The sequence below is a fragment of the Corvus cornix genome, chromosome 3 (assembly GCF_000738735.6).
Source record: "Corvus cornix cornix isolate S_Up_H32 chromosome 3, ASM73873v5, whole genome shotgun sequence".
Taxonomy (NCBI): Eukaryota; Metazoa; Chordata; class Aves; order Passeriformes; family Corvidae; genus Corvus; species Corvus cornix.
This window is the reverse complement of record NC_047056.1, coordinates 69,157,885-69,181,415: the sequence shown is the minus strand read 5'-3', so window position 1 is coordinate 69,181,415 and position 23,531 is coordinate 69,157,885. Positions and strand designations below refer to the sequence as shown.

General features: G+C 35.4%; 1 protein-coding gene across 9 annotated transcripts in view; it reads right to left on the bottom strand.

Annotated features, from left to right (window-relative positions):
* LOC104691463 (zinc finger and BTB domain-containing protein 24) overlaps positions 1-23,531 on the bottom strand; it is a 71,733-nt gene that overhangs the window by 21,495 nt on the left and 26,707 nt on the right. For 7 of the 9 annotated variants that reach the window (XM_010402968.4, XM_010403020.4, XM_010403013.4 and 4 more), the window contains exons 18-28: positions 15,910-16,116; positions 14,822-14,964; positions 13,658-13,870; positions 12,831-13,085; positions 9,147-9,265; positions 7,716-7,935; positions 6,456-6,518; positions 5,458-5,667; positions 4,342-4,560; positions 1,447-1,660; positions 433-634 (exon numbers count right to left, since the gene is read on the bottom strand). In XM_010402968.4, coding sequence (XP_010401270.3) covers positions 433-634; positions 1,447-1,660; positions 4,342-4,560; positions 5,458-5,667; positions 6,456-6,518; positions 7,716-7,935; positions 9,147-9,265; positions 12,831-13,085; positions 13,658-13,870; positions 14,822-14,964; positions 15,910-16,116 — 2,065 coding nt within the window. Of the gene's footprint in view, positions 1-432; positions 635-1,446; positions 1,661-4,341; positions 4,561-5,457; positions 5,668-6,455; positions 6,519-7,715; positions 7,936-9,146; positions 9,266-12,830; positions 13,086-13,657; positions 13,871-14,821; positions 14,965-15,909; positions 16,117-23,531 lie in introns of those variants that run through there. The other 2 variants (XM_010403026.4, XR_002047155.3) reach the window with 2 other exon arrangements.

The following is a 23,531-nucleotide window of genomic DNA, read 5'->3' as shown; positions in this document are numbered from 1 at the left end:
CACTGGTTTCAATTCCTCCTTAATAACTTCAGTTGTTAAAAAAACCAGAAAAAACTTGAACCAGCTTCCATGATCAGAGAGAATCAGGTGTGTCCAGCTTGGTTCTGGAGTTGGTGGGAAAGAGACCAAATGGTGGTTCTCAAAGGATAGTAGAAGATACTGGCTTATTGACTGAAATAAAAGTAACTGTCATAAAGTATATTACTTAGATTTACTGGAATATGGTTACTTGAAAATTGCAGCAAATTATGCTTCAGTCTCATTTCCCAGAGCAAGAGTAAAAAATCTCCTTTTGTACAGATTATTTTCTTAATGCAGAAACCACTGGTGTGTTTTAGTGAAATTGTTTTACAGCGATAACATGGGAATCCACGCCTGTGAAGGGACTGGCATGTCTTGCAGAAAACCCCAAAACCCCAAGAAGATTCTTACCCAGTAGCATTGTCCATGTGATTTAGCAGAGCCACATCTAGAGCCTGGATAGCCAATTCATCAGGTACGGTGAGTCCTTGGAGAAGGTGGGACTTTACCTTAAGAGCCAGCTCGCTCTCTGGCTGGTTGTTTATCACAAACCGGATGGCATCTCCTAAGGACAGGCGCAGGAATCCATAAACACTCACAAGTTTCTGGGCAACTGCAAAATATTTTGATTTCAAGTCACAACTTTTAAGGTTAGCAACATCACAATCTGGCATATGCACAGGGCATGTCCAGTGCACCAACACTATTCAGTTTATCACAAACCTCAGCAGATACAGTCAATATTATTACAGTGTGTTAGAAAAAATGCTTCCACTGCTGCTCCTTTTACAGAACAGCCCATCAGTGACATAATTTATCCAGGAAATGGGAAATATGGCAAAATTTCATCCTAAATATGAGATAATTTGAACCTGTCTCTTTTCTTCCTAACATCCTATTCTAATCATTAAACTATGGTTTAAAATTAATTTCCTCCTCCAGTAAAAGGCAGATACATGTGGATTGACAGAGTCATGGAGGAGGAAGGGGAGGGGAGAAGGATGGAAATCTAGGGGTTTCTTTTAATCTAGAAATTTGGAAACAGACTGGGGAGTGGGGAGTTTGGGGTCTTCGTCCTTGATCCTAGGAGTATTTCTCCATTCTACATTAGCTCATATTGACTGAAAAAAATAAGAAACAATTAGAAAATAATAATAAATATTACAAGGGGTATAAATAGTGTTAAGTCCAGTTTTTCCAAGTGCAAGTCCAGGTCACTAACATCTTAAGGACCTGGGATAAAATTCAGATGGACAATGCATAAGTATCAGACTGTCAAATGAGACACTAGAGAATGTAACTAAAAGAATCTGTGTTCAGCAAGAAAAGCAGAAGTATTAATGGTTTATGATTTTTAATAACAGTAAGGACAGATACACCTTCAGTCATTAAATAATGTTTTGCTTTACAGATAACTGCACATACCTGTAGTCTTTCCAGATTTTGGAGGTCCCACAATTGCAATTTTTACTGGCACAGATTGCTTAGGTTTCGGCTGACAAATATACCTGATGGGATTTGTCATAAATGTTTCTTTATTTTCTTTACTTGACAAGAAATAAATATATTGCCGATGGATTACTGGAAAGACTGCATTTCCATGCCTTTGTTGTGGCTTGATCACATCTCCTTTGCTTAGCTGTAGAATATACAAAATGAGAATCAGTTAATTAGGTTTGACAAAGCTTCTTCTTCCTCCATCCAAGAGAAGTGGCTTTACAGGCAGGTAGAGGAGTACCAACCATATGAGACAAACCATCAAAGCATTCTGAAATTTATACATATGGATATAATATTTTGTTCAAGTCTGAGAAACTTTCATACCTGCACTTCTTGTTCAAAAAGATGAAATAAACATTGAAGACAGAAAGAATACTCGTTATTTCCAGTAGGTGGTACCATAGCACTTTATGGCTGTCTAGATAGTATAGTCAGAGAAGTTTACCATAATACTTTTATGAATTTTCAAAGAATAAAGAGAATAATTTTATTTCTCACTGAATTAAACCCACCTACCTGCCTGACAGTAGAAAATACACTGAGAATATTGTATTCACCAGAAGTCATGTACAAATGAAGAAGACATAAAAGAATATCAATACTTACATTATGGTCGAGTGAAAAACCACAACAAGGTAAGCCAAAAAAGCTAATGGAAAAATACATGCACTGCTGATGAAATCTTTTCAAACACATCAGACAGCCCACTAAGAACTCTGCAGCATTGATGGATCATTGACATACAAGAGATGCAATTGGCAGAAATAGTCACTGGAGTCATGCCAGATTAATTCCTTGCACCACTCTTCTCTAAGGAAGAACTTAGTCATGTCCCTCTTGCAGCCCTTCTTGGAAGAACTGCCTTAAAGTGCCAATAAAAGATGCTTTAAAACAAAATATCAACATACGTAGAAAAAATTGCCCAGACCAGATGGCATTCACCTTGCTTTTCTGAAGGGACTCAGAAGTGTAATTCTTACTGAGTAATGTGTAACATTGGCCTTCCTTCAACAAAAAAAGGGAAGGTGGAGAAAATTACCATTTTTTAAAAAGTTTTTTCCTCCAGGGTAGAACCTGGCAAAAATAGTCCAGTAAATCTGACTCTGTATTGAGCACACTGAAATATATTAAGGAAAAAACCCCAGTAGTTTAATGCATATGTATCAAATAATGGGGAAGAGCCAACTCAGCTTCTTGTCAAGGAAAACCATACTCAAAAATCTATTAGTACTCTTCGAAGGAGTCAGTAAGTTTGGTCTGGTTATTACAGCTAGAGATGGGACTGTTCTACTGTGTGGCATTGTCCTGCCAGACTCTTATCACATCCTTAGGTTTCTATTCTGACATCAAGTCATTTCAGGGTGCTTGCCCACAATTTATGGGATTTCATGAGTCTGTTCTACTGCATATCTGCTTCCATTCCTCCCACAGCTCATAATGTTTATTCTCTGATTATCTAATCAGTTGCACAACTACTTCCCCTCCACCCCCAAATTTAATCTGAAAGTAACTCGCATATATTCAATCTGCTTTTCTACCCCAAAACTTCCAGTCTGTAACCAATTTTATAATTTCTATTATTATCCTAAAATGCCCTCAAAATTATCCTATTTCCCTTCCATTTTTATCAGCTTGTACATTTTCACTGTCGGCACACCACTCTTCTATCCAGTAGCTTCCTATAATTTCTTTCTTCTAACTGAATTGTACTTTTTGATTGGTAAAAAACACTGTATAAAGGAATGGATTGGAGAAATAGAATACAAAAATGTAGTGAAATCTGACAGAACAAAGTGCAAGGACTAGAGTGTAGAGACTAATTGCAATTAAGCACATAAACTGTGGTTCAGTAGTTGGAAATGACCTAAGTGTAGACATATGTACTTCTATTAGTATGTCCCTAGATTATTAGATGCAATTGATGCAGCCATGGAGAAGAATGAAGATTTTGATCCTAAGGTTAAACAGAGACGAATGTGATCTAGAACAGGTGAAGACCCAACATAATGCTATACAAAATGGAATAAAATAGTTTGATTAATTGGCATAGTAAAATGAAGGCCAAAGTATGTTTCTTTCAGGGCCTTCCTGCCTTCTGTTGTTCACTGGACTTTTTGTTAATGGATCCTCCTTTTTATTTTTTATTTATTCACAAGCCAATCTGCTTTTATTTCTAGCTTTAAACCAAAAGAATTACCTGTGAACATTTAATTTCCTACCTGAAAGATTGTATCAGCCCACTTTTGGGGATAGAGGTGAGTACTTTCTGATCTCAACTTTCCAGATGTCTAGTAAAATACCATGGAAATAGATTTGTTGCTCTTCAAGATTTCTAAATTTTGACAAGAATTATTGCTGATGAATTACATACATCTAACATTTTTTGCCACTACTAGGTTTGGTGGCCCCTTGTGTGTGGGGCTTCTTACAAATTCATACTCCAAATCCTTTCAGTTTGTTCTCATTACTACTAGAAGGCTTTAAGACCTTCTCTGTTGTCCTGTGTATCATTAAGAGTTAGGCATTTCTTTCTGATTCAATGCCACCTTTAATCATGTCACCAATGAAAGCCTAACAAATTTCACTAAATGCCTCTCAGCCTTAAATTAGCTGCAACACTGAAAAGATCAACACCTTTTATTGCCAATGCTTGCTGTAATTTGTGTATATTCCATGGTGTCATTTTGATTCAGTAATGTAATTTTCATCAAATATTTCTGGTATTAGTGGCTACTGTTTGGTAACATCTTTTTAATGTGAAATACATTTTTAAAAAGTCCCAACTCTTGAAAACATTCTTGAGCCATTTAAGAACATTACCTTGACTGGATCCCACTGACCAAAAGAACTTAGTAATTTATATGAGAAAACTAGCATCTTCTGTGCAAGTGGCAGACTTATTGGGTAACATTTCTCAAAAATGCTTCTGCGGTTTTCCACTAGAGACTTCAGCTTCCTGTATATTTGGTAGCACACAACGTGAGGCTTCCGTCCTCCATTGATCTCAACTGGTGGTATTAATAACTTCTCAAGTTCTTCCTGGTTATGAAAACATAATGAAATATTAGAATCATAAATGCAATCAGATTTTTAATAAAGACTGATGGCAAGATTTTCTGTGAACTATCAAGGATTTCCTAAGCATGTTCTCAGTCAAAATAAATCAGCAAAATTTGGTTTGAGATGGGAATTGTTCTTCCTGCCCACTGAAGTTTAAACTTCTATATTAGGTGTCACACTGCTACAATTTTATATTATTATCTGGTTTTGTAAACCTTCTCTCTGGTCAGTGGATAGAGCTTCTTCTAAATCATTATTAGTGTATTTCTCAAGTGAGATACTTAGTAGATAATAAACAAATGCCACCAATCTACCTACTGCCTTAGATGTGGCATTAGCATAGCAGATATCTAGTGTTAGATGAGGTTACCTCACCATAGGCAACTGCACTGATTTCAAGAAAATTGTTACTAGGTGTGGGAACGGTGCCAAATACCTGGCATCTTAACCAAGATTAGATTTGGATTTTTTCTTTACATTTGGTTTCATCACCAACAACTAGGAACTGAATTAAAAAATAGAGCCATCTAGTAAGAATTTTGCCTCAAAAATTATTTTTACATACTGTTCATACATTTAACAACTCTCTAGTTTGGTTGCCTGTGTCAACTGACTTATCAAAAACAAAATGACACCAAGACTGGACAGGTCTACCCAAAAGCTTCCTTTTTTTTTTCTCTACCATATTAGTCATACAAATTATATACTCTTTAAAGTCTATACCTTCTCAGTACAGTCTTCATCTTGTTCACATACTTAGATCATGAATAAAGCAGCACCGTTATTTAAGCACTATAATTTTTAAATGTGACCAATAAATATGGAAATTCTTCATGTGATCATATAATTTAACAAAATAAGCAGTGGTATCAGTACCTGCACACTTTGTAATATCTCTACTTCTGATTCAAACTTTTCTGAAATTTCATTTTGCATGCGCTCAACAGCATCTTCTTCATTTTCTTCTTCTTCTGGTTCTTCCTCTTCATCATCTTCGTCAAACTCTTCTGCAAGTATAGCTTCAATATCTTCATTCTCCTCCTCCTCCTCCTCAGTAGCTTCATCATTCTCCTTATTTGCTAAAGCCTATAAAGACAAAATATTTTGTTGTTTCATATCTATGAAACAGAACATATGGAACATATGGTATTCTTGTCTCTTTTTTAATTAGAAAAGCCATTAATTCAACAAAACCTCATTTTGGGATATCCTTTATCATAAGCAAAAATCTAGTAAATACTAGAATCTTATTTCAGAAGAAAATACAGAAGTATTGCATAGTGCTTACAATGAACCATTGTATCAGTTCCAAGAATACTTAAAAAGCCTGAGGAGCTACACTGCAGCTTTGATAAGAGGAGTGTTTTTTCATACACAGTATTGTAGTTGGACAGGACTTTGTCATGTTTGATGAAAGTGTAGCTGACAGGATATCATGAGCAGTCAAGTAGTACCTGAATGCATTTATAAATATATTATGTAATTGACTTTGGGTAGAAATCCTGGTACAGTCCTATTCTGGATTAACCATGGATTTGACAGTATACTTAAAGGCACATGCCTAATTTCAGTTAGTGGGGCTACCCTTATGCTTACAAATTAGATACATTAAACACATTCATAAGTATTTTCCTGAATTGAAGCACATATTGAGAATTCTTTTAAAATCATTTTTAGTCTTCATGAATCGATAGTTTCTAAAGCAATTCAAACATAATATAAAATTATTTTTGAAAGTAGAAGTTTCTCACAGTCTATCATAATTTTACTGTTCTAAATTGTCCTGAAGTCTGTGACTAAAAGCTCTAGAAATTTCTATGGTATGAATGCAAACACTTCAATTTTAAAACTTTCTTATTAGGTTGTTTTCTTACCTCTTGCTTCTTTTTTTGTCGCTCTGCTAAAAGTTCTTCCCTTCTTCTGGCAATCTTCTCATTCTGTTAATGAAAAAAAGATGCAAGAAGACTGATGATACTTCCTAATAAAAGCTCCGCTCTGAAAATTGGTAATGTAACCTATAATTAACACTGTTCTTTCCACCTTAAAATTCTGTTTCCAGTTGGTTCTAATGTTAAAAAATACTACCTAGAGTTTGAAATGTTGCTGACCAGATATATGCCTCTACTAGGCAAACATGTAAGTATACTTTAGTAAAGGTAATTTTGCAGATTCTGAGATGGAGATTAGAGGAAAAAGAAAGACTGATTCTTACCACACTGAAAATAAAGTAATAGGTTTATTGGTAAACTACAGAGTTTCTAAATTTATAGGTGATTTTTGCCATTTAGCAAAGGGGTGACTGAGTATGGTAGCAAATGTGTGGTGTTCCCTTTGACTGTTTAAGGATATTAATGGTATTGTATGAGTCCTGGCCCAAATTCTGCTGTCCTAAATTCCTGTGTGTCAGCTGCTCTGTAGTAATTATGCTCAGACCTTTTCTGATCTTACATGTGAAGTACTTTATCTCACTTTTACAGAAAATTAGGAGCCTTGAATATATTACATGTGCCAATTGCAAATGTCTGCATAGAGGCTTCGGGTTACCTCAACCAATTTGTAACCTGTTCAGTAGTAGGCACAGCTTCATTTGAATGGGACACAGAGCAGCTGCAACAGCACTGAGAATGTGGCTTAGAGTTCCTACATTCCTGCGCAGAGTATCAGAGTTGGGAACACAGACACACCCCCCGTACAGTAGTGAAGTCAGCCTACGGGAGATGCTGATCAACTCAACAGCACATGCTCAGGGAATCTGGGATGCAACAACATTACAGTGCATGAACTGTCTATTGGACTTTTTTATCACCATATTCACTCCCTCCATCTAGCTGCCTTTTTTCCTGGACTTCCCAGATTCTGTCAGACTGCCACTTCTCTGGCAGCACAGCTGCTTATCTTGGGCTGCGAGATGCCCAAACTCCTGCATAAATTAATTGCCTACAAGAGGAAAGGAGCCCTAAATTATTTTGGTTCCTCTGGTAAGCCTAGGAATGCTGTGAATGAATAGGACTGTGGCTCCTGGCTCAGATATCTGTTACTCTGTGTGCTCTTCACAGCTTTGGGAGTTTCAGAATCTGTGTTTATACCTCTCCTGTAGAAACAACAAAAAAAACTATGTAGGGCTGAAAACTTACTCTTTTTTTTGCTTTTAGTTCCTTCAGCTTCTTTTTATATTCCTTTTTTTTACGCCGTCTGTCTTTCCATTTTTTCAGACGTAGAGGCAAAAGACGGTCAAGAATGTCATCTTCTTCTACTTGAATATAAACTGCAACATCAGGACAGAGTCCTTGTTCTGACAAATATCTGGCTTCATCTGAAGTACGAGGGAAGCCATCCAGTATAAAGCCTGTGGACCTAATTGGAAAATAAGACATTTATCATTACACAGTGTAGTTTAAAGTGCAACACAGTGAACATGTAATTATTTGGAAAAAAACCCACAAACCCTCCCATATTAAATGCATATGTTAGGAGTAAAATTAAAAAAAACTCTTTCAGCTGGTATCTTTTAACATTGCAAAACTGATATTTCACGATGTATTTTTATTAGTGTATTTACAAATTAATTTCTTCTGAGGTTTTAATGTGCAATGCTTAAATATTTTAAAAGAACTGAAAAAACCCAAAATAAATCATGTCCTCAGACTTGTTTGTGTGACTCTAAAAACATACTTCTTAAGCACTGCTCTCAAAAAATAGAAGGTGTCCCAAACACTTTTCTGGTAATGACTGCCAAAGAAAGCTTGTGTCTGAAAATTTATGTTTCTTCTCTATTATAGGTTGAGAAATTTGCCACTCAGCATGACTTATATTTTTCTTCCTGCAGATGTTAAAAACAAGTCAGTTATACCTGGAAAGCTCTATGGCTTATTAGAGCTCTTACAATTTCAAGTAAGGTGAGTAGTTATGTTAGGCTGAGTGTTGTGTTGATAAGAAGTTAATATTTATTTCTATTACTTTAGACTTTAATAGGATACATTGTAAAATTGCAGAAAACCAAAGAAGCTGCAAGAAGTGGGAGTGGAGGAAAGAACAGAAAGCCCTGGAGGCTGTGGGGAAGAAGAGTATAACATAGTATAGTTTAGTAGTGTAATGTATTGTAATGTGATATAATATAGTACAATATATTACAACATCATGTGTAATGCTGGGAAATTTTGGTGCATTCTTTTTTTCCTAAAACAGGGAGCTGTTTTCACACTGTGTAGAGAACCATTGTCCCCTATCTGTAGTCAGGACAGAAATTACATAAAACCAGAAAAGTTTGTTTACGTATCTATCCTGTAAGACTGTGAAAACTACCCAGCTGTTTAAAAGATTTAATTCTATTCAGGTGTGCCAAGTACTTTTGTCCAATCCTGTGTGCAGCATATGAAACATGATATTACTGTCAAATTATCAATCAAAATAGTACAACAAAACCAAGACTGACAGGTAGGTCATTACTCATAAAAAGTACATGAGCATTGAAATAATCTCTGCAATAGTTGTTTACAATTGCGGACACAATGGATGATACACTTCCTAAGATTAATTAAAGAGTGAGAGAATCTAATTACAGTTACCGGAATGGCTCTTTCTTCCACCAGTCAGGAACAATCTTATCAAGAACTTTTCGAGGCAGTTCCATGTTATCCATTAGATTTGCTTTGATTGCCTCTTCCTCATCAGTTAATTCCACTTCCTTTATGTAAAGAAAATCCACCAAAAATGAAAAAAAACCCAACCAAAAAACAAAACAAACCAACCAACCAAAACCAGAAAGAAGTATATACTTGACACATCTATTGTTTTTTTGGCTAAGGTACCATCTTCATTTGACTTAAACCAGCAGAAATAAACTCATTTGCCATATTGCATCATACTACATTATATATTTTAGGTAGTTCCCTAAACTTAGGGCAACTGCTGCTGTATGATTTTTAATGAAACCTAAAATCAAGCACAACTGTTAAGTATTTAATTATACATATGCTCAATTCAGAGGAATAGAAACTGAAATGAGCAGAGTTTCTCCTAATTGCCTACAAGCAGTTTTCCACTTGGCTATACCTGTTCCCATGCTGGAAGATTACCTGTACTACATCAGAATGTTTTTTCACTTTTTAAAAGCAACTATTATATTCGGATGGAATAAAAAAAAAAGTTAAAAAAGGATATGTAAGGTTATTTGGTATAGGCATAAGAACAGATACCAGACATAGAGGATTGTTCTAAAGAACAATCAAGCAGTATTAATGACTAGTCAAATGCAGAGTATTCAAATACCAAATCAAACTACTAAATTCTTGTGGAAAACTGTTGGGCTTTTTTCCAGAATATGTAACTCTGTAAGACTGATATGGTTGAGGATGCACTTCTCATAGAATGGCTTCTTGACACAGACTGTGGTAAAAAATAATGAAAAGACGATATACATTGGTGGCTCTGAATTGGTTTACATAATTCATATATCAAAAATCAAAACATGTCTGATATCCAAAGGCCGTGTCTGAATAAGAATTTCTATGCCTGCCATCTATTCTGATAATGTAGCCAAAATAACTTGAGAATATGCTGGAAGTCACAGGTCTAATGTAGTGTGTAATATTTTCTCTAGTGCCTGACACAGTATATATATTAAAAGATGTTTGTATGACAGAAGATACCTAAGTAGACAAAGTGGTAGCCAGATTTGTAACACAGAAGCATCTTGAAAGAAATGTGTGAAGTGGGAGAAAACAGTAAAACACATATAAAAGTGTGTCACTGACATTACCACTGCCAAAGAGATGTAGGAATGGCATTTGTATCTGATAAAAGAAAAGAAGCATGAGATGTATATTCCAGGTAGAGAAAAGAGAACACCCCACAAAGCAGTCATTTGAAGGAAAAGGCTGCTCCCCAGACCTGTCAATGATGTGAAGGCCTTGGCTGACACTAAAACAACCAGGATGGTATCTTTTTGCTGAACTTCCCAGACTGCATGGTATGTTTTTGTTTGCCTTTAGTGGTTTTGCTTTGAACATTATAGCTGACCTTAAGCTCTGACAGATACACTTCTACTGTCTTGTGCCAAAGCGAAAGAAAATGATACAAACGGAATTTAATGAAATTTTGGAGAGGTGGTGGGTCAGTGAAAAACAGGATAATCAGACAGTCCAGTGGTAGTCATATTCAGAGAAATGCCTGGGAAGTCTACAACCTTGGAAATTATCCTCTAGAGTTTTGTGTGTGGACCAGTGAATGGGTTTCTAAACTGAACTGAAATTGTAAGCTGTGCTTAGGTCATGCCATCAGATAAAGTACTTTATAAGAAATATGAGAAAAAAAATACTAAGTAGAAGATTGTTTCCCAGCAGATATAAAGATGACAAGGAAAAAATACTAACAGAAATGCTTTGGTGTAAGACATGTATTGATGCAAAAAAAAAAAAAAAAAATTGAGTGAGAGCCAGCCATAGCCATCAGTGCCAGAAACACTTGCCATATTTTTGGTTGTGATGACCACATTGTTTGACCAGCCAAAAGAACCCCCTCTTTGATTTTGATGAAAACCTGGATTTTTGTTCTGACATCCATGATTTTGATCTGTACTCCATCTGTGTTGAAGCATTTGCTTCCAGTATTACCTGCTCTTGTATTATTTCATCAGAACACTACCTTCCAGTTATCAGGGACTTGTTCCACTTTTCAAGACAGTAGAGTGGCCTTGAATGCACCTTTGGCAGCTTCATCAGCTCCTGCAAGTGCACCCCATTGGCATATATGTGTCCAGTTTACATAAATGATCTCAAATTTGATCCTGTTTTGAGTAGTAGCATTTTTTTACCCAGGCTTTCCTATTAGACACAGAGCCCTCTAGGCCACAGATTAGACTGTACTTGCAAAGACCATGTTTCAGGGTCAGACTCATATTTTCTAGATCTTTTGCTGCTGTTGCACTGCATAAATTCTTCTTGCAACCCTTCAGATCCCTCACTAGTTTCCACCTCTGTTGAGTGCTCATCTTCCTAATGCTGTGCCTGAGTGTTGTTTCTGTATGCCTCCTGCTCTGCAGCCTGCTGCCTCTCCTGCATGCTTCCTTAAATCCTGTAGTAGGAAGTGCTTGAAGATCTTTGATGACTAGTAACTTGAAGGAACTTGGCAGGTATCAGGAGCACACACTAAAAAAAAGGCTCTTAAAATATGATGCAGAAACTTACTTCTTCCTGAACCTTTGAGTATTGGATAAATCCTTATTTCTATTGTGCAAGAGGTAGATTTTCGGTTTCTTTGTACTACATATTTTTGAAAGATTCATATGCTGTGTACCTGTGTTGAGACTTCTCCACACAATGAAGGATTTTAGCATATCCATTGCTATCTAAAGAATTTATTTGCATTAAAACCTTGTGGATTTTTTTTTCTCCCAACATGTCACTGCCTAATAAAAGAAAATATAAAATACTCTCCCCAATAAACATTTATGTAAAAGTTTCTTCTTCCGAGAAATTGCATCCTGTAAGAAATAGGATCTAGAATGTGTATTTGTAAGGATTTCAAACCAGTAGTCAATCTGACTAAGAAAAAGAACTGATTTTCTGAAAGTTATCATTTATTAATTATTCTACAAGTATCATGAATATACAGCTATTTGAAACAGTTTTTTAGCTAAGCTACAAGGCATATTTTATGCTACTCAAGAATTGTTTTATTTTTCTGGTTTGAAACTGCTGCCAATAGGCAAAGAAACACTAAAATCCAGGTTATGAAACCTATTGCATTAAAAAAATACTAGCTTACCCTGTTATTAATGCTGAATATTTGTGGTTTTTTCTGAGAGATGATCAGACCTAAGGGCTGGTAGAGGCATTCTATCCTTTTGCCCCAAGAGAATGCAAAGAGCACAGCTAGTGAACATTTTTAAAGTCCTGTGCAATTGGAACACATGCACTTGACTGAACCTGCATATTGTAAACACTTAAAGGAAACCATACCTTCCCATTATTATTCTGACCTTAACCATTTTTTTGCCCCTCAGCTGGTCTTCCATTGGCCACTTAGCATCTGTCTCTACTATTTAGAAAAAAACTGTATATAAATCTTGAAAATGTTCTGAAGAATGTTTGTGGTATTTGTAAGAAAACATTGTCAAGAACTATTATTTCCAAATTTCATCAAGTATTTAATTTAACATAATTTTATAATTTTTACAATTTTATAGAAAATTCCTATTCTGGCCTGAAAATGATTATTTTGTGTATGGATGTAAAAAAGATTATTATTACCTGTTTGGTTTTTTCTGTTTCAGTTTTAGTCACGGTCCGAGAGAAATCTTCCAGTTCCTCTGGCATTTTATTGCCATCTTCGCGATCTTCATCAAAAGAGGGCCCAACTTTCTTTTTAGTTTTGGGTAAAATCAATTCCTGTAGATATTCTTCAAACTGAATATGGAAAATGCCTAATTTGTCTGCTATCTGTCGTGCACAAGTACTTTTACCTGCTCCATGAATCCCAAGTAAACACACCCGTAAAGGAGGAGCCTATAGGAAAAAAAAAGGAATATTCTGTAACATTTTGGAGTGTACAGTGCACCCCCTACTGTTTTTCACTTCAAAAATATCATTATAAAAATTCTATAAAAAACAGTCACATAATTTTGTATTTTAATTTTTATGGACTTTCTGTTGCTGTTCTAACTAAACTACCTGCTCCCTGGAAACACCAAACAAATCTACTACCCTACTATCAGCAGGTAAAAATGAAACTTCATTAGACAATTCTGGTAAGTCTTCAGTTCTTTTACCCTTTTTCCACTTACAAAAAACCCACAAAAACCCCAATATGGTCATTTGTTAAACACATTTTAAGATTATTGTAAGCCTTTATAATCTTCCTCTCTTTTCTGCTGTATTTGCATCAATAAGTCAATGTGCTAATTTAAATTTACATTAAAAAATCACTAGGGAAGCCATGTGTTTTATTTGCTTCAAGGACTTGCCTAATATATTGTTACCTAGAAAAAAACCAGCAAATATAAACAAATCTAAATGGGAATGGAAAATAGTTATTTTAATCTGTATTATCTGCTTTAAGTAATTTTTAAGATTCTCACTTGTAGTGGTTCCTTGTGAGCCACATACTCCTCAGGGTTCTTCAAAAATTTATCTCTGTACTCAGAAGTTGAAAAGTAATAAATCTTTTCTTTATATTTAGCTGCATGTTCCTGGAGTCCAGGGTAGAGGACAAAGTTCTCTTTCAGACTGACTGGACAAAAGTGTTTTGTGTCTCCCATGTGCCTTTTCTTTTGCTTAGTTGTTTCTTCATCCTTAAAATATGAAAATTTTTAAAAACTCTTAGAATTCAGGAGTTTACTTAGATTAAGTAGATCAGATTAAATAATGCCAAATACATTAACTGAGGATTGAATGAGGATGGTATTCTCAAAACATTTTGTAAGCTGAAAATAAGTCTATGAAAATACACACTTTTTAGATTCTGAGTCAGAAAACAAACTGTCCAAGAGAATTACTGAGAAAAGAATTAAATTTGAAATATCATGAATATCGTAGTTAGCCATTGAGAACCAAAATTAGGGTAGAAGTATCTACGATAAAATCTTTTCCTACTGTGTTCTTGAAACTGATTTTCTGTTTAAATGTAGACCTCTTCAGAAAATACAATGAGAGCTGGTGTTATGAAGTCAGATTACTTATCCAGTAAAGTTAATTTCTAAAAAATCAATTCAATACTGCTCTAGTACGGTCTATGGATATTCTATACGGATAAATTTGGGGATGGGAATCTTCCAATATAGGATGAAAATAGAAAGGCAAAGCTAGACCTCTAATTTCATTAAAGTGGGCATGCGAAAATTATCAATAGCTGAGATGGAACAGGGGATTTCCCACTACAACTCTGCATCTTCTGATGTTTACATGATGGCTCACAGAATCACTGTTAGCTGACAGAAATCAAAGTTCACATTTGTTTCTTTAATAAAACCCCTCTTTGCCACCTGGCAAAACTAGGTAAGGTGAATCTCTCTATTAGCATGGGGGTATTTGAGCCTCTTGCTGTAGTACAACTACTATTGTCCAAAACACAGAAGTATAGTGAGTGTTCCTGAAGTATATGCTAATATTTATTCTGTAAGAAGGCTTCAGCTGGTTCAAACAAAATCAGGATCAAGCAAAATCTGCCTTCTCTGAGGTTATGTTCAAACCAAAAATAAAGGAATTACAATAAAAGCATAAATGGATAAAACTGGCATGCTTACTTCTTCCTCTTCTTCCTCTTCTTCAACTTCCTCTTCTTCATCTTCCTCTTCCTCTTCCTCATTTTCCCCTTCAGCAGCCAGATCTTGTGCTTCCTCCTCTAAATCTTCATCAGATAATTTCCAACCATAATATTGAAAAGGTCCTGAAAAGGTTAGATTTTTTTTTTTTTTGTGTTTCAATAGTTATAGAATATATTCTCTTTGTCCATAAAAGTAAGTGCATATGTGGGAGAAAATAATGCCAGCTGTAACCTGCATTTCTTCTACTCACAGAACAAAATGTTCTCCTCAGATGTAGAAATTAGTACATTGTCTCCTCCAAAAATTGAAATTCTACAGGTCGTTTTTGGTTGAAGTAAATTGGTATTTTCAATGGGAACTTGTATTACAAAAGTATTATACAAACACATGCAGATAGTACCATTACTGTTTGCACCAGGATTTTTTTCTTGTTACTCATTGGGAAGAATCATCACTCAAATTTTATTTTATTATAGAGCCAGCACAATAGATGTTTTGGTTAATAAAACACTTGATTTGTAGTAATGATAGGAAAAATGTAGTATTATTTATCCAGTGCTCAAAATTCTAAGAGACCACACAAAGGAAGAAATGTAATTTGTCAAAAGGTATCAATTTAAAAAAATGAATGTAAAATTCAGTTTTGAAATACAGTCTCTGCAGGTGGTTAGCTTAGATTATTACACACCCTGAAAGCCTCATTAACCCACTGAGTATTGTACATTAGTGAACCTTCACTATCTGTCCACTTCTCAAACCAGTATCCTGGCATGCATAGATAGGACAAGTAACTGAGGAAATGTGCTTTCAGAATGTTTAGGGAGCTATTATGCACCTATTTGCATAGCCATATTATATATATTTCAAATACATATATATTTCCCACTCTTCGATGTCTTAAAGGCTGCTATTGTGCTTTTCAGCAGACCCAGAGAACACAATGTGACCCTCTTCATATTAGTAATATCAAACTGAGTATAACCTACTCCCCAATATGCTCATCACATAAGCTATCCAAAATCCCTCTTGATAGTTTAAGTGCCAATCATATAAACAGTGTTACTTACTTTCCATAACCAGCACGATTTGATTTAGCAGACTTTCTGGTGTTTGCTCAGCAATCTCTAAAACAACAACCTGAACTCGAGATGACTTCTTGATTGCTGATTCCAGTGTTTTCCAATCATTCCTGAAAAGGTCAATCTTCTTTTTAATTGTTTTCATTTCTTTTGTATCTGGAAAACCATGCTCTGCAAACTCGGGTTGCATGATTTCTGAAAATCAAATCATGTATAATAGGCAATGCTCCTCTAAAATTTTTTACGTTTAAAAGCTATCATTATGCTTTAGGACTATTTTTATATTGCTCAAGTATGGTGGCATATTTTTAATGCTTCTTCCTCCTCATAATTATGAATTATTATATTAGTAGTTTACAAAGACAGTTTGTAAATTCCCAGTTTAATTATTTTGATACTGTATATATTGAGGCTTCTCCAGGAAAATAAATGAGGTCAAATTGCTGAACTATATTTGCATATGGTTATTTAAATCAGCACTCAAAATAAATATTACCCCTTCTGCAAAGAAATATAATATAGAATACATTAATCTAAAAACTATGATTTAATGATGAACAGCTTTTGACAGAATAGCCATATGGTCATGCCTCATGCCAGTACAGGAAAACTTTGAATGAATAAATAAATGAAAATAAAGTAAAAAAGTCTTATCATGACTTCCCTCTGTAAATACTGGAACCGGGAAACTCTCACAGGAAATCCTGGCTTTAATAAAGCCATGTCTGCATATAACCACTTGTTTAGTAATTAAGAGAGAGAGAATACTTTAATCTCCTAAGAAATGTGCAGAAATTTGTAGTGTCTGTTGTTTAAGATCAGTCCAAGCCTGTTTGCTAACACTGTCTCACAGAAAGGAGGCAGAAGTTAGAGACTGAAAGGATGCATTAATATAAATAAGAAAGTCACAGGTACTACATATTGTAAACATGACAAAACCATACCAAATCTGTTGTCATACTCTGTGAGCAAATAAACAAAGGGTTACTTTCTTGCACCACAACATCTCGCTGAAGAAGCCAGATGGAATTAAGAACTTGATATTGAAAGCTGATATTGAATTAAAAACTTGATATTGACACATTAAAAAAGGTTCCAATTAGGAGCTAGATAGGGCTGCAATTACTATCCATTCATACATTGTTAGACCCTGAAAGTCCTAAGACAAAGTTCTATCTCAGCTAGAAGATAATACCCAAGTGCCTATATACCACCATAAAGACCTTGTCACTGGCAGCAGCAATGTGGTGCTGTTGCTGTTGTTCCCATTCCCTGCACTCATGTAATTTTCAACTCTGATTTTCTTTTCTTTCTTACAATTTTTCTTTTGTGTTCTGTTAATAAGTGACGTTAGCTAACAGACAGAAAAGCAGTTGAGAGCAGTGACTTAAATGGTCTGATATTACTATAAGTTTGCTGGGACTTAGAGCACATGTTGTGGTTTTTTCTGGCCAGAAATGAAGATGCAAGAAAAAAAATTTATCAGTGAATGGAATGATTTTCTACTTCACTAAAATTTTCCCCTTCTCTTGTTGTTCCTGTCTTGTATTTAGTTTGAAAGAGCAAGAAGAGATTTTGACACAAGTAACAACATGCTCTACCTATTCCAATGAACTTCTACTGAATTTTTACATAAAAAGGACCATTACTACTGTTATTCCTTATGTAACTTCCTACATGTACAAAAGAGAGGTATTACTAAAAATGAAAGTCTTATGTAATGCCTTGTATGTAAAAAGCTTTGACTACTTTCTCAAAAATACAAAACCTCGAAACATGAAAACCCCAATGCTTTTTGGCCAGTGTTCACTATGTCAAATTGCAGCACTGTAACATTCATTTTGAGTTTGTCGCAATCTGAAAAATCCAAACAATTTTTCTGAAAGGTTAGATTGCCCTGTTACAGTTTTCTTCATTAAGAAAACATATTTCCTCCCAGAACCAAGCATTCCTCAATCTCCTCATATGGACTGTCAAAGGAATTTGCAAATTACACATTTAAGTTTCCAAAATAGAGCCAAAAGGCAAAAAGTGTATAATGTAGCTGAATTTCAGTGATTAGGTACCAGGAAGATTTGGCAGGAAACAGATCGAAACATAACAGTCAGAGTAGAGATGCTGCCTAATTTTTGTCTAATATTCTACCAACTAAAGCATCACCTTGAAGTGTCAATATCAGCTGGGATATGTGAGTGCCTGCAGAACAAAGAACACATCTAACAAGCCTTCCTTTGAAATTCCTTCATGGCCCACTAAGGTTGGTCCCTTGCTAGTTTGCTGCTTGTGCTTATTTCTACAACCCTTTAGTCCATACATGAAGTCAGGCACTTTAAAGGTAGTATGGGAGTTAGGGGTACTGCAATGTCTACATCTTCTTAAGGGTCTGTGTCACAATGTGTAGACGTCTAGAAATACACTAAATTTCTAAATATTTAGGTGCTTTTAATAATTTTATTCTTCTACTTTTGAGGCTGAAACTTTTATTCTCTCAATACCACTATTTCTCTCAACTATTTACATGATTAACTGACATTTGGAGCAAGTTGGGCTCTCTACAGCAATTCAGGTGCTGGCTCAGGGACTTGAGGGCACCCCTGGGCCTGGCTGTCCCCAGCCAGCCCCTGGGGCTCCCCCCACCTGCTCACAGCCCAGGACCCCATGTCAACCCTCAGGGCTGTCAGCCCCTGCTCCAGCAATACTGTTGCAGAGCCAAGGTGAACTGCAAAACTATCAACAAATAAGCATTTTGACAAGTATTTTTGTGATCTTTGATAACAACCAATACTTAATACACTTCCCCCTGGTTTTTTTACAGTTTTGAACAATGCAACTATTAGACTGACACCTCAGTGGCTAACCTTCCTCTTATCTGATTACTAGTCTAAACCTAAATCAAAGTGCAAAAGGGCATATCATTAAGCAGAAACACCTTGCAGATTTCAGATAGTTTTATCTTGAATTAGAAATATGTTTTCTCTTGAAAATGTTTACAAACATTTGCATTTTAGTAAACTAGACATTCATTCTATATATGTCATTACATTACTTATTCCCTGCAATTACACTTTTGCCTCTTGCCATGCTTCTAAATAAGAACATAAAAATACCTTTTTATGTACATTAAAAGATGTTGTGCAAATGGTACCCTTAATTATGGTGCGTTCTGCAGTGATACATTCCAAATGAGACAGAGATTCAGCCAGGTAAAACCTGCTTAAATTTGGGCAGCTCTAATGCAATATGTAATGATGACTCGCGTAGGAACACAGATTTTAAGAACAGAAGGAAAGGATACATTACTAACTAGGTTACTCTAACTGCTGCTTGCACGTGTTATCCCCGGCACAGTCCCACTGCAGAAATCACATGTGCTGCCTTGTGAACCACAGCCCTACTCACAGCAGGAACACATGGAAGAGGGGATGAGGGCTGGCTGGATCTGGCTTTCAAAAGATCATCTTATAGTCCAGCCCTTTAAAAACCTCTCAGTTCTGAGCAGGTCATGACACTTTGGAAATATACAGGCAGAACAAGAGATTCAAATGAATATTTGGAATCATCTGAGACAGAATATTGAACATGTCAATGAATCCACTTAATAGAGTCATTCCCATCCCCTTTATCTCAGATGCACTTACAATTCATGTTACCTCTCCTGATAAGCTGTATTTAGCAAATGGTGGACCAGCATGTGTTCCAGCTCTAGGGACACAATTCCAACAGAATACCTCCATCCAGAAGGTTTTGTTGCTTAAGGAAACATATCCAGCAGCAATTATTGCATACTTACAGAACTTTTAAATAGATTACCCAGGTCTAAGTGTATTGAAGAAACTTTCCCCTGGAAAGAGGGGAGAAGTAACAAAAGAAAAAAGGTGTACACTCCTAGTGAAAAGAGACGGCCCAAAAATCAGACAACCAAAACCTCATTTGGTTTTGGTTCGGTTATTTGAATTTTACTGTGACAAAAATGTTGCCTACCTGGCATTTAGTTTGTTTCAGACTTACTCTCAAGGACCAAGTAAGGCAGCTGAACTTTTACCGTTAGATGCAAATTATAATAACTCTGCTTCGAGAGATTATTTATGGTGAGAAGACATTTTTTAAAAAATTAAAAACATAGTCAAGAAAAATACATGAAAAGACAGCAATGTTTTAAAAATAAATTATATAAAAATGAAAACAACTTTCTTTCTGAGGAGGTGGCCTTCTACCTAATAGTGCTGTTCTTAATTAAATTTACTTGTCACAGCAGTGATAGGAAACAATCTTCCCCAGCCTTAAATCTTGGGCTTTCGTAGGGATTGCCTATATGCCAATCTCTCATATTCTTTTGCTCTGCATCTTCTTTGCTTTTACTGAGCATAGTTACCATAGAGACAAACAATCCTCAAAGGCTTTCTACCCCCACATTCTCTAAATGAATTGTTGGGGAAGGAGAGCCTTTAATATCTTAGTATCTCTGACTTTTTCTTCCCTCAGTCCACATTCAGCAATAAAAAAGATTTAAAAGTCCTTCTTTCCTCCCCATTGAAACACTGCCAAAGCTGACACAGACACATCAGAAGCCAGCATGTCTTCTTCATTAGAGCTTAACTATCAAAATAAACAGAAAGGCAAAATATACGATAACAATGACACTTCCTTGGATTTCAATTTCTTGGAGCTGATCTGTATTTCATTATGAATGTATTTTCAGTTGTCTTTTTGAAACAGACTGTAGTTTGTTTATACAGAATGTTCATTTCTTACTTATAAATATATACTGCCAGATAATCTTCAGCATGTTACAGGGAAATGTACTCAGTAGACAAACTTATATTGTATGTACCGATTTTTTTATTTGGAAAAACAACTTTGAGTTACAGATTAAGTTGATCCTTTCTAATGCATAAAAATGTGTATATTTAACAACTTCCTATCAAATTAAAATGGTTTATATTTGATTTATTTCTGGTTTGTTCTTTAAAATAGTCCAAAACTTCTAGCAGATAAAAGCTAAACTGTATATTTTAAAAACAAAAGCAGACCATGTCCATTAAAGATGAATTGCCTTCAAAGTGTTTTTTGAGAGAAAGCTGTTAAAAGATTTCATGTATCTTTTCATTAGCTCATGGCTCTATTTCATTTACAAGACTGCTACTGGATAGGGTCAATGAGGACATATGGACAGACATTAAGCAAAGTAAATTAAGAGGATGTCCTTTTTCTTATTATGTTCAGAAAGTGACAAGAGCTTTCAGAAAGACTGAAAGCTCTAATCATAGGCTTTTGTTCTTTTTTCTTCTGCAAAACATCGCACAGTTGTACTCCACCAATATTCCTTAGTCTTTATTTCTCTGAATGAGAGACTAAAAGAATTTAAGAACTGAAGGTATTTTGGATTTAATTGAGGAACCTGTTCTTAAACTTTCTGTTTCAAATTTTGAAATTTCTCTGCCTAAAGTGCTCGGATTACAGGTATTAAAATGCAATTATCACATCTGACATATGAAGGAAAGCAGAAAGTGGCTTTGAAGATCATGCAGCTGTGCTCAAAGACCGAACAGACGGTGAAGGTAATATCACTAGAGCTTGCTTTGAAGTTTGCAGTACAAGTAATTTGCAATCTCTCATCTGAAGTTCAATAAACTGTCCTTGTCCAAACTCTCTCACTGGAAAGCCTCCAGTTAAAGGTAGGGGAAAGTACAAACCAGGATGCAAATCAGTCAAGAAAAACAAAGGAAATATATGTAGAGGCTGTAGGACTGACCACACATCATCTGCCTTGTAAATGTTATAATTACAATAGATTCCAAAAAGTATTTATCTTCAAAGACTAAATAGGAAATGTACTAACATGAACAGGTTTAATTATTTTTTGCTGTTGTTGTTTCAAATATCTTACTGAATTTAACATGATGATAAAAATAAAAAAGCAAGAACATAGAATAAAAGATATCAAAAATAAAATAAGAGATGGGTGTTGATTCAACCCTCCACCATCTCTAATGAGAAAGGAGATCAATATTAAAGAGTTGGGATTCAATATTAAAGAGTTTATAACTAATACTGATCTTAACAGCTGTGAAGCACAAGCATGAGAGGTGACAGCTGGAACTATCAGCCCAGCTACCGATTTATTTGTGCCAAGAACTTCTACCCAAATAGCAAGAGCAGCAGAAGAGACATCAGTGAAGATGGGGTTGTACAAACACACCAGCTTGAGCTACTCAGGCATAAGCATGTGTGCTCCAGTTGAGTTTGCTGTAGAAAGGAAGTAATCTCTGGCAGAAATGTGGCAGGAAAAGAATATGCCAAGTATTACTTCAGGAAGATTGGAGTGAACCCACAGATCTGCTTGAAGCTGATAACTCTTCTACAACACCTGAAAGATATTCTCATGAATTGATATAGCTGTCTCCTAGTATAAATAAAGTCATACTCATGCAAAGCTTCTGCAAAAATGCTTAAATAAAGTAAGAAACTCCTGGAAAAAACCCCTCCAAGTAATTGTGTCAAAGGACATGAAAAAAATATGTGAGGCTATAATTTTCAGCTAGACATTACAAGCAAGAGTTACCACATAAATTGATTTCTACATCCTTAGCAGACATTTCAGCATTGAACTGAACTTCTTAACTCACTTAAATACATTTGTTAGATTTACATGAAGTCTCCTTCTCCAGTTACTTTTACTCTCATTATGACACGTGTAAGTACCTTGTTCATTACTGGAACCATTTTTGCCTTTTAAACACAGACAATATTATAAACTTGAATATGTTCAGTGCTGAAGCAATCCCAGATTCCACTGAGGTTACAAAAATTGTGATTATTAAAATGTGCATCTGTTTATATAGAATAGAATAGAACAGAACTGTTTCAGTTGGAAGGGACCTACAATGATCATCTACTGCTCATCAACTGTCTGAGCAATTCAAGCCTGATCAAAAGTTAGAGCATTTTATTAATGGCATTTCCTAAATGCTTCTTAAATGCTGACAGGTTTGGGGCACCAATCACCTCTCCATGAATCCTGTTCTGGTGTTTGACCACCTTCTCAGTAAAGAAACACTTCCCAATGTCCAATCTAAGCCTCTCCTGGTGCAACTTTGAGCCATTCCTATAGGATACCATATATGAGAGACCGAAACAGTATGATTTGGGCTCTGGAGTATTTTTCTGAGCTATCATTTTTATATTACAACTGTTATATATTATAAAAACCCAACAGTTCACATGTGGACATGTGAACTGTGAACATTCATTTACATTGTTGTAAAGACATGTCACATGGGAGAAAAGCTGAAGTCAATGTGCTGATGGCACTACATGTGAAATAAAATGATGTCAGGCTCTAAGAGCAGCATGACTGAAGTGTTTTGGTGAGTCAGTATTTGATTATTGAAATAAAATGTAGGTGTAGGAAAACATGATTTTCTTTGAACAAGGACTTAACACATCTTAAGAGAACAAGTGTATACATGACATTATTACTGCTATCATTAATAAATGTTGTTTTGATGTACTCAGATCAAAATTAGTTAGATATTCAAAACTAAGATGAACTTTGTTGTTTGAGACGCAGATGACAAAGTATCTTTGTAGAAGCCTTTATATTTAATATT